Below are 12,122 nucleotides of genomic sequence, written 5' to 3'. Positions count from 1 at the left end.
CAATTGCTTCCCACGTCCGCCATCTGGCCAGCTCACACCAGTGGTCCATCGATGACCTCAGCAGCCAGTGCACCTTTGTTAGCAGAGCCAGGTTGGTCTCAATCTTTGGGGTTTTAACTTTCTGTCCTCCAGCCACACTTGCTGGGTCTCTCCTTTTACTATTCAAATACAGTTGTCTTTTGACATCTTCACGAGCTGTGGCAGGGGTGTGTGTGTTTGTGTGTGTGTGTGTGTGTGTGTGTGTGTGTGATGTTGGAATGGAACACTCAGAGCATCACACAAGTTAGGTCAGCACTACACCCCTAATACCTGTTTTTGGTGTGTTTTGATAGGGCAAGGCTGATTTACATATGCAGAGCAGGGAATCAAGGAAGTCACTAACACCATATGCCAAGAGGGTAAAAATGGGACTATTTAGGAGTAAACTCTGTTACAACAAAATGTCTTAAACTACCTAATGCGAATCATGGCAATCTAAGGAATTGGTCAACTGAAGAATATATGATCCTGTTAACCTTTGTTTAAATAGAGGTTAAAGAACAAATCTCAATAAATAAACTTCCTGGGTGGTTTACCCGTTTCTGGCCTCACTTGTTGGTACACTGTCTTGCCACCAACAGCATCTGTAAACATTACACTTCTATATATAAATGCTGTTTTTCATTACACAGCATAACTCAGCGTCCTTCTTTGTAAACATCCCCACTCCTCACTAGAAACCAAATGGAAGCTCATCCTGCCCCCCACATGTATAGGATGGTGGGCTCTAACTGGTAGTGATTGGTCAGCCCAGCTCAGTAGGTTTATTTAGAAGATAGACTGAGAGACTGTCACTCAATTGTGAGGAATGCCTTTGAAATAACTTGTGCTGAGACAGCTTTCTCCTTCATTTCCCTCTCCATTCAAAGTCCTTGTCTATCTTCTTTCTGGCTTCTAGTCTCCCAAACCCATTTCCAGGATGCATATTATACCAAACATAAGTTGGGACAACCTAGCCAGCATGCCCGTACCTTAAGCAAGACCTTTGCAGGAATACTGACTTTAAGGAACAGAGAGCTCACCCACTTAACTGCATCATGGTGCCAGCTAATCGATACTACCTTCTAGCTTACTCATTGACCATTTATTATACAAGAGACTTCCTTAGGCCTTAAATATCATGTTAGGACTTGGGTCTACATTGCTAATGAAAAGGAAAACTGTGGCTGCACTCATATGGTGTGTGTGAATGTGTATTTAATATTAATTACAAATTGATGTGGCCCATAAACACTCCTGTTCAAATTTAGAAAGAAAAGGCTAATATTAATATCTGATACCCCAACAGCTCTGCAGCCTAAGGTCTGTGTGCAGGTCTGTCCATTTTGTCTCTCTCCAGAAGTTTTTGTGGTGGAGGTGTGGTGGAGAAGGTGGCGAACAGTCTTGACAGGGTGATGGTGATGTAAGCCTCGCTTCCTCCTTTTTAACCTCAGAGTTCCTGAACTCTCTCTCCCCTACCCCTTTCCAAGTGGATATTCTTACCTCTATTTTAAATTCAGATAATGGAGTAAGACACCATTCTTATTATTCAAACCATCCTTGGGAGAGTGAATAAATTAATGCTGGTATTACTGGGGTATGGTGGTAGAAATATGCCTCAAATTCTAATTTGGAACCACCAGAATTAGTAGTGGCTGCTAGCCCACCCAAGCCAGGGAACTGACAGAAGTGAGAGAAAAATATCCATTTTCTCTGCTCAGGATAGGATTGGATCTCAAAAATAGAAATGTGTTCTCAGAAATGCCTGCCCACCCCCAAGGTTGGTTGACAAAACGATAGATCTCCCAAGATAGCTGCCACGATTGGTTTCTACTCTGTATTTCTTCTGTTCCAGAACACGACCCGTCACACTTTCTGAGCTTAGCTTTCCTCAAAGTCCCATGGGCACAAGCAGGGAGGACCCACGACCCTGCAAGGGGATTCCAGTGGCTCCATGCCCGCACACGCCAGCCTGCGGATGCCATAGTTCTTCCCACTGTCATCCCACAGCTATGAGGAGCACAGCTATTTTTACCTCCTCGGCTTCAGCCCTTTATAGTTCTTTTTGAAGGAAGGAAATAAATAAAGGTTTCAGAAGGAAAATGCGTGGTCTAAGTTTCCCCTGCGCTGGAGAGGTTGGTATAGAAGTGGGTGCCTAGACTGGGTCGCTTTCCTTAGCAAGTTGTTGCCAGATTAGGTCTGGGCCCAGGCCTGGAAACCCCGGGGCTTTTCTCTTAGGGCCCATCCCTTACTGAAGGTTTCTTTCTCCCCTACCCCCATTTTGGAGGTGCCACCATCTCTTTTGATGCTGCCTGGGTTGCTGCATCACTCTGCACCCCCCCCCCCCCCCCCACCTCCCCGGGGCTCCCACAGTAGGGCATGCGCAGTGAGGTCCATGCGGGCCACAGCATCAGCATCTGCAAAAGCATCAGCATCCGCACCCGAAACCCGGCTCGGGCGCGCTCCCGGAGGGTGGGGTGCAGTATCGCGCTGCGCGTCCCCGTATCTCGCGCCCGCGCAGCGCGTGCCCGCTCGGCTCGCTCCCGCGCGCCTCCTCAGCATCCTCAGGCCCGGCAGCAACGCCCGCAGTTACTGGAGCGGCCGCGCCCGCCACTGGGAGGGTGCAGCCGCTGGGGAGGCTCCAAGTTGGCTGAGCCGAGGGGGACCCCCCTCTGCGGACTGCTCCCTGAAAGGCGGAAAGAGCCGAGGAGGGCGCGCCGCGGTCCCCAAACCCCCAGCCCCTGACCCCTACCCGTGGCCGCAGCATGCGCGCCCAGCCGGCGTGACCGGCTCCGCCCGCAGTCACCCCGCAGCCCAGCCCGGCGCTCTCGCGGGTCACTCGGACCGGCGCCCGGGAGCGATGAGCCATGAAGCCGCCCGGTAGCAGCTCCCGGCGGCTTTCCCTGGCGGGCTGCAGCCTGGCCGGCACCTCCCGCGGCCCCTGTCGCTGCCCCGCCGGCCCGGTGCCGGCCCGCACCCTGGCCCGCGCTCCGCCCTGCCTCCTGCTCCTCGTCCTTCTCCTGGTGCCTGCGCTCGCCGCCTCGTCCCGGCCCCGCACCCGGGGGGCCGCTGCGCCCAGTGGTGGGTATGGCCGGTGCCCTTTGCGTTGCCTTCCCCCCCCCCCCGGGGCCCTGGGGAGGAGAGAGAAGGGCACGCAGGTGCGTGTGCCCTAGACCTGTGGGTCCCTAGCCTGGCCTTTGAGCGCCTCCCTGTTGACCTCTCCATCCTTCTCAGTCCCAAGCCCAGGTTCATGCTAGTTCACTTTTGGAAGTCCGTTTCTGTTGCATTCACTAAAGACCCATTCCAGTGACTTTGGGTTCCACCCAGAGGTATTTCTTGACTCCTGAGTCCTTTAGCGCTCTCTATGTAACTTCCAGGGGCAGGGAGATGCAGTGAGCGAGCAAGTTGCTTCTTGCTTTGGGGAACCTTCATATGAATGCAGGGAGCATGCGATAATAGTGGCAAATGCTTGTTTCCTCAAATTTCCCACTAGCTTTAGTCTCTGCTCTTAAGGTGAGGGAGGCGTACTTTGGGGACCAGAGAAATGAAAGTCTCCAAGACACATTTTGCCCATGACCTTTGGCTGTGTTTTCCCAAAATGCTTGTCATAATGAGCAATCAGAATGATACTGATGAGCACACTGGTGATTGGAAGTCACTGAAAGTGGAAAAGGGATTTGGAAAGCTGCCAGCATCTATAGTCCTTTATGGCAAAACAGTTTTTCCCCCTCGTCTCAAAGTTAAAAAGAAAAGGATATATATATATATATATATATATATATATATATATATATATATATATATGAAAGAATCACTTTACATTCAGTGCCCAAGAATTCAAGCCCCCAAGTTATGTCAGGAGTGTTCTTAGCTCCCAGATGAGATGCTGCTAAGCTTGGGACAGTTGAGCTGTTCTATCCTCTGAAGCGGGAGGGGGTGAGGGTCAGGACCCTTGAGCCTGTCCAGTTGCTGACTCTTCTCAAGGCCTATTCTGTCCCCGCCCCCTCGTAGTTAGATGTTCAGACTAGATAGGAAAGGTATACATGACTATAGTACATGATTGTATAAGCTTCCCTGGCTACTAGTCTATCCAGGCCATCCCACTGTCACAATCACTTGTTTTTCAAGGTGTCTCCACTTCCTGCCTCCTTGTAAATAGAAAACTTTGTTAATGTAATTAACTGAACGGTCCATTTTAGAATTTACAGATTTACTAGATGTGTATGTGTATGCTTGTGCATATTTGTGCTTCCTGCTCCCCCAGCTCCGTACTGGAATGAAACTGCAGAAAAAAGCCTGGGAATCCTGGAAGATGAAGACCATACATTGCAACAGAATAGCAGCAGTAACATCAACCACAGCAGTGCAATGCAGAAAGAAATCACACTGCCTTCAAGACTGGTATATTACATCAACCAGGACTCAGAAAGCCCTTATCATGTTCTTGACACAAAGGCCAGACACCAACAGAAACACAATAAGGTAGGCAGGAGGCTGAGTATGTCCAAGTTGCTGCCATGAAGAGTTCTTCCTTGATTTGACTTTCTGCCAGAATCTGATTTCACAAATTTTAGTGCAGCATTTTATTAAGAAAGCAATTAATATGATGATAGAAGAGAAACTAGAGGGAATTAACTTGGGATCGACCAGAACAGGGTTTACTGTTTGTTTCTTGGACTAAACAGAAATCAAGCAGTTTCAGATGTCCTGTGAGAAACTTGGTTCCTGTGTCTCCCAGGTGCCTTGGCACTGAACAGCAGAGTGAACTTGTTTCTGGGAGCCTTTATGTAAGGATGCAGGAATCTAATTTCCAGGAGGTAAAAGCTCTTGGCAGTCAGTTCACAGAAGGCTTTTTCCCAGCAGTCTTTCCATGGAGAACTTGCATTTGAGTTTATTTCTTTAACTGGGCATTGGGCAGGGGTTGGGGGGCATTGCTATGATAAGTTCAGTCGGTAAACAATTTGGTATTTCAAGATACTATGAAGAACAGAAAACAATGACTTGCATAAGATATAGTCCAGTCTGGGTTGACATCACCCTTGAAGACACTCCGCACCAATGGTGAACATTTGCTTTACTTTTAGGTTGGTTTAGAAAGTGGCGTTGTACTTCAGAAGGAGACTCAAGTGAAGGCAGAAGTATTTAATATTCCAAGAGCTTAAGGGACCCCTTCTCCTTCATCTTATTGCTTGAACTAATGATATCTTGGATCTGAAGTGGTTCTACACAGTGAAGTGACAGAGCCTCTGCTCTTTATTAGGTGTAGAAAACAGACCCCTTAGGTTACATATTTCCCTCTGAATTGTTCCTGTTCAGTTGGCAAGAGCAGGAGATAGTTAAGCATGTAGAATTCAGGCAAACTTTCTGTGGTTTGCATCAGTATGTAGTTAGTTTTCTGAAACAGAGGTAAGTACAATTATGTCTTTTCCCACTTCATAAATGGGTAAGTAGGATAGAAGGCCTTCCCGTGACTCTGCTTGAAGGTTGTAAAGCAGCTATTAGCTTTGAACTATTAATTGTTACTATTTTTAGAACAAGTGAGGCCCCTGAAACAAAGCTTTCTTCATACCGAATAACTTTGTTAACCCTGTTAGCCTTGTTTGTTTGATTTTTAAGGGGCTGTTGTCCGCCATGGCTGAGATGATGAAGTTCTCCTTTGCCAAGTCTTTTCCTCAGACGGTTCTCTATAATTTAGTGGAACAACTAACACTTTATGTCTTATGGATAGAAGGAGTGGATATTGTCTTTAGGAGGAGACATCCAAGGCTCCCCTTGATAGCAAGCATCGAGGCAAGGACTACATAACTTCCCTTATGAATGATCCCTATACTAAATGTGGGATGGTCTCTGCTCTGTGGTTATAGTTCTTAAACTCCAGGGCCTTTGTACGGGATGCTGGAGGAAGGTCAAAACTGCCCCAGAGCCTGCTTTAAAGAATGTCTAAGCACTCCTCAGCTGAGATCTGAAAGAAATTTCAGTGGAATTTCTTTTTTAACTCAGGTATTGAACTACCTGACTAATGGATTAGCCTTATTTGGCTGTTTTGCTTGTGTGTGTGATTTCACACCATATGTCTGACTTTACGATAGTAATATCTGTTGAACTTTTACATGTCGCTTATGTAGAGGGATGGAGTGCTCCAATGGAGCACTGGCTTAATGTTGTAGTGACTAAGCTTCTTGACACCTCCCCCTCCCCACAGCCAGACTTCTTTTCTACATTTGAAAAGAATGCTTAGGCAGAGTGATATTTGAAAATCCCCCCCTTTTAATTCAATAAATATCTGTTGTACATTTCTTATATGCAAAGCTATATGGTAAGAGTTCACAGATAAGAGATAAGGGTTGCAAAGATGAAAAAGTTATATTTATTCTCCAGGAGACAGACATGACATAAGCAAGATTCTGAGATGTGCTTGGGTCAGATTTTAATAGTGCTTATCTGATTTGGTGGCACTCTGAAATTTCCTTTTGTGGTCTATGGTTTCCTTTTCCCTTGTGTCTTTAAGCTTTTCTTGGACTGGTTGATAAGAAGTATTGTTAGGGTCCAAGAATTTGGGAATAATCCACCACAAAAGACTGGGTTTGAGCAAACAAATTTTTTTTAGAAAAAAATATCTAATATCAATGAGGTGGCACGGTTCAAGCTCCGAACTGCATCCCGAGGCAGGGGCAGCAGCCAATTCTAAAGGGGAAACCTATAGAGACAGCTCCAGAGCCCCATCCAGTCATGATGTAATACCAGAGAAGCAGTTGGGGACTTTATACAGTGACACATTTTCAGACAGTTAGGAAGTTCTGTAGTTTGGTAGTTTGGACCAGCTCTGGGCCAACCAATGAGATGCTTGTGTAAGGGGTTAGGGGACCTGAAGCCTAACCTCAGGAAATTGTGGGTAGCAGCTCAGGGCAGAATGGCAGACTGGGACAAAATGGAGTTTCTGCTGCTAACTAGGATGGAACAGTATTTCCTGTTTTCCCCTGAATCTTACAATGACTTGCTTAATATCAATGATGAGAGAGACACTCGTCAGCCCAGCTGCTTTCCAAAAGTTACAATGAGAAGGCATAGAATTCCATACTTACTGCTTTTTGAAAGCTAATTTTTGATTCTAATATCTGTGAACTTGGACCTTTCCTCCATTCTGGTTCTGTTGCACTGAAGCACATTTTAATGAATGCATCCGAAATGCTCAGAAATGCTGAGTCACCGTGCCTCTCTCCTGAATCCCCGATTGGGGGTAGAACGGCAGTGGGACTTTCCCAAATCTAGGTTGCAAGGCCAAGCAAGCTCCACATTTATGTCTGAAGTTTCGTAATCTTGCATGTGGATGTGTCCTTAGTAGCTGTGAAAGTTAAAATGCTTATTAACTCTTTCATAATTGGGGACTTTGAAAACTGGTTGTGTAGTCCACCTCTGTTTATGTTACTGGTTTTGAAAACTTTAGCTTTTTTTTTTTCCAATTTCACACAAATTAAGAGCATTTGGGAAGAGGAAATCTTATTTGAGAAAATGCCTCCATCAGATTGCCCATAAGCAATTCTTGTGGACGTTCTCTTGATTAACAATGTGGGAGGTCCCAACTTACTGGCAGCAGTGCCCCCCCCCCCCCCCAGGCAGATGGCCCTGGATTGTATAAGAAAGCAGGTCGAGCAAGCAGTAAGTAGCATCCTCCTTGGTCTGTACCTCAGTTCCCGCCTCCAGTTTCCTGCCCTGAGTTCTTCCTCTGCTTTCTCTCAGTGACGGCCAGCGATCTGGAGTGTGTTAGCCAAACAAACCCCTTACTTCCCAAGGTGCTTTGGTCACAGTGTTTTAGAAGACCAGTAGAAAGCAGCTAGAACAGGGACCATTTCAATTTCTACACAGTTGAAATGTTGTAGAATCAGTTGTCCAAATGGCTCCAAGTTTAAAGAGAGAAGTGAGCACACTTCTCACTATGCCAGGATATGGGACATAAACTAAGGCAGTCAGAGCAGCCCAGGAATGAACAGGCACCTCATACTTAAACGGGTTTTTCTGTTGGTGCTTTCCCAAATCAAGATTTCTTTATAGTTTGTTATCTGATCATTTATTATAACAATCTCCTTACTGCTTAAGAAGTCAGGTTAGTATTAGGAAAATTTTAATATTGTGTGATACTGGACACTACATACCTGGTGTCCATCCCATTTTCTTTCACATAGGTCCAGCCCTCTTGAAATGATCAGGTGATGAGAGGGATAATGCCGCAATGACCGGAGGCCAGGGCCCTCCAGGAAGCTTTAGTATGGGGGTCTAGTCGATATAAAGATGAAGGCGTGATTGCAGGGTTGTGGCTTTCAGCCTCACCCCTCAGGAAAGGGGCTTAACATTTAGTTGATCATCAGTGTCTAGTGACATGATCAACCATACTTATGAAATAAAGCTCCCCTGAAGATCCAAAGGGATCGGATTCTGGAAGCTTCCAGATAACTGAACTTGTGGAGGTTCCTAGAGGGGGCAGCACTAAGACAGGGCCTGGAAGCTCAACATCCTTTATCCCACACCCTGCCTTGGACATCTTTAACCCCTGGCTGCTTATCTGTCTCTTCTATAGTGTCCTTCACAGCAACTAGTAAATGTTTCCCGAGTTCAGTGAGCTGCTCTCGGCAAGTTAATCAACTCTGAGAAGGGAGTGACGAGACACCCGATTTATAGCCTGCTTCCATCAACATAGGCTCTAGCTTGGGGCTTGTGACTGACATCTGAAGTCTTGTGGGACTCAGCCTTCAACCTGTGGGATCAGACACTATCTCCAGATAGATAGTGTCAGAACGAAATTGAATTAGAGGACACCTGGCTTGTCCGTCATGAAGAATCCGCAAATTGCTTGGTGTGTGGGGAAGAAGCCCCAGACAACTGATGTCAACAGTGTTGTGTGAGGATGAAGATGGAACATGAGCTTTACATTTTCTTGTGTCTCTTTGTTATCAAGACTTGCCAGGTTTTACGAGTCTAGGTGGAATTATATGGTTATTACATGTATTACCGATGCAGTGTCCTACTAAAATGGACAATAGGTTTGAACAGCAGGAGAAACAATTTAGACTCATTTATTCTTCATTCAGTCACTCCTTTTTGAGATGATTCTGTGAAGTCTGTTCCTAAGAAACTTGATGAAAATTGGCCGTTTGCTTTGATCCCCCAAGATTAATTTCTTCTGATTGGGAAGGAATGAAAGAGGGTGCACGAGGCACAGTTTAGGGACATGGGAAGGTGACCCGGCTATCAATGGAGTCACTCAAACAAATGACCTCTTGCCATGGACTGACTTTTAGGTAAACAGGCTACTCCTACAATTCCAGACTGAGGAGAGGAAAGAGGCAGCTTAGTGGGTTCAATTTCTTTCTTTCTTTTTTGGTGCTAGGTGTTAAACCCAGAATATAATATGTGCTAAACATATATGTAACAGAGCTGCGTCTTGACTGTAAGTGAATTTGGAGCACAGGAATTATGCCTTTGAGTTAACTTCAGTTTCTAAAAACATAATATTTTATTGATTATTTGGGAATTTCACACAGTGCCCCCCATCACCCTTACTTCCCAGTTCTCAGTTCTTGATTTTCTAGACACCAGAAGCTCCATTTTTTTTCTTGGTATGTGACAAGAGAAAGAGCAGCATGGGACAAGGAAGTCCCAAGCATTTCTCCTGCAAAATGTTCTTGTACATCTTTAGAAGTCAGGGATACATGTTTTATCATCCTCGTCTATTAAGAGGAAGTCTCACTATTGTGGCACATAGGAAAAAGGAATCTCTTCTGGAAGCTTCTTTCACAAGCCCAAGTTTTAGCTACAAATTTGTTTGTAAAATATTATGCTGTGGAAATGTCCCTGCTTCTTCATAACCATACTACTTGAGTTTTAGTGATATGTCTGAATGTCGCAGAGCCCTTCCTCTGTTTTGGTGGAACAACCACCTATAAGGTTATGTTATAATATGGACTTTGATATTGACCTCAACAAACCTCCTAAGTTTTCCAGGTGGTTCTAGGCAGTCATCGAAAACTTGTGACAAGTAGGATTCTGTTTACAGTTGTGTCATTTGTGGGACTTGGAGTATTATATCTGTTGAGTGAATTTTTGATTAAGCATCCATATATAAGAAAAAAGGGCCGGGCGGTGGTGGTGCATGCCTTTAATTCCAGCACTTGGAGGCAGAGGCAGGAGGATCTTTGTGAGTTCTAGACCAGCTTGGTCTACAAGAGCTAGTTCCAGGACAGCTTCCAAAGCCACGGATAAACCCTGTCTTGAAAAACAAAAAAAATATGTATATATATATATATATATATACACACACACACAAAAGGGATGTAGTAATTGCCATAACACTTCATGTTATAATCATACTGAACTTAAAAAAGAGCCTCTGAATTCTTTTAGGTATTTTTGGTACTGGGCTAGATCATCAGGAGAGGTAATTTTAATCTTGAGTTTGGAATTGTATAAGTTGCTAAACATATGTGTATACTGTTTAAGCTAGCAAAAATATGTCTACAGTAGCCCCTCCTCCATTCACAGTTTTTCTTTTAGGCATTTCAGTTACCTGTCAGGTGGGGGTAAGGAGGAGAGTAAGTGCAGTACAATAAGATATTTGAGAGACCAGGGATGGGGGTGTGGTTAGTGAGAAAAATGTCCTACTTAATTTTCCAGAAATCTAGTGACCAAGGTTGATAGACTCAGCAGTTGAGATTCATCATTGGCGTCTTCCAAAAAGACCAGTAGCTAGAAAGCTACAGACAGAGCCAGGGTTCGAATTCATGTCTTTCCGGGGCCGAGCCCTTGGCAGAGAGAGAAGGAGAAGTGGGAGGTTGTCAAGACTGGAGACAGATGCAGAGCTTTGATTTATTCCACGTCACGTGGTGAGTCATGGGAGGGGGCTCAAGAAGTGAGCATGGTGTTGAACACCAATCCTGTGGCTCACAGAGAGCTCACCTTCCAACAGGAGGGGACAGGTGAGGGTGCTGACAACACTGGTTCATTCATTTTGAGCACTCACATGTGCTTAGAGAAGATAAATAACACAGCATGGTAGAGAGTAGTAGGCACAGTGATGTTCTTTGAAGGCAGAGTGGGCCTTGACTCTGGGTATGACATGCACCGATTGTTAAGAATAACTCCTATCTAGATAATGTGGGCATATGCTTTACATGAGGCTAGAAGAAGACAGAGAGCAACACCTAGTGCCTATTCTTTCTCCTGGTGGAGTGAGAGAACCGACGTGCTGTGGTGTGTAGTTCATGTCTGTGCCATTGCGAGCTGCAGGAACAGAAGGTGGTAGACATTCAGAAGAGGCAGAAACCTTTGCTCAAAGAAGTCAGAGAGAAGAAAGAACTGGGCTGGGCCTCAGTCCTTCTCCTTAGACTGTAGTTGAAATGGTCTACACAATTTGTGTTGGAAATGCTATTCTCGAACTCATACTTCAGTGGTTTGTGATGGTGGAGTCCTTAGGATGTAATGAGGCTTGCAGGGAGTTATGATGGTAGGGACTCCATGATGGCATTAATGGTTTTATACGAAGAGCAAGAGACACTCTAGCTAGAATATTTGGTTTGCCATGTGATGCCCTCAGCCTTGCTAGGATGCATCAAGAATACCATGATCTGGGGCTTTGCACCTGGATTCTTTCTAAGTCGTCTAATCTGTAGCATTCAGTTACAGCAAGAGACAACAGACTAAGGCCTCTTCCTGCCTCAATTGTACTCTTCTTTATTTCTTTCGCTTTCCCGGTGTCTCTGGGTATTTGGATTTAGATGCGTGTCTCTAGTTCTTTTCTTCCATTAAGTCTAGAGCATTTTTGTTCATTTTTTCTTCAGAATCAATTTGAGCAGCTCACAGATGAGCCATGCTGTTGAAAGTCCAGCTTCAGTGTGTGGCTCTGAATAATGCTGTCTGCTCAGAGCCTGACTTGTTCTTGGCAATTAGATAACTGCTGGTACCATCCTGACATCGCTTCTAAGGGTTAGTGGCCTACTGCCCTTCTTTTCATCAGTCAGAAGATAACCCAGAACCCTTTGTCTGGTGCCATTGCCCATGTTTGGTGACTTCAGACAAGAAGAGAGCTGTTCTCACCATCCCTGTGTTCTCACTGG

General features: G+C 45.3%; 1 protein-coding gene across 3 annotated transcripts in view; it reads left to right on the top strand.

Moving 5' to 3' along the window:
* Positions 1-2,543: 2,543 nt before the first annotated feature.
* Adam23 (ADAM metallopeptidase domain 23) overlaps positions 2,544-12,122 on the top strand; it is a 148,450-nt gene continuing 138,871 nt past the window's right edge. For 2 of the 3 annotated variants that reach the window (XM_040753458.1, XM_040753455.1), the window contains exons 1-2: positions 2,547-3,099; positions 4,283-4,500. In XM_040753458.1, the coding sequence (XP_040609392.1) occupies positions 2,886-3,099; positions 4,283-4,500 (432 nt within the window). In that variant the 5' untranslated portion in view covers positions 2,547-2,885. Of the gene's footprint in view, positions 3,100-4,282; positions 4,501-12,122 lie in introns of all 3 variants that reach the window. The other variant, XM_040753456.1, reaches the window with a different exon arrangement.

This window comes from Mesocricetus auratus, unplaced genomic scaffold, assembly GCF_017639785.1.
Source record: "Mesocricetus auratus isolate SY011 unplaced genomic scaffold, BCM_Maur_2.0 Super-Scaffold_100010, whole genome shotgun sequence".
Taxonomy (NCBI): Eukaryota; Metazoa; Chordata; class Mammalia; order Rodentia; family Cricetidae; genus Mesocricetus; species Mesocricetus auratus.
The sequence above is the reverse complement of the archived record's forward strand: the minus strand, read 5'-3'. Positions and strand labels throughout refer to the sequence as shown.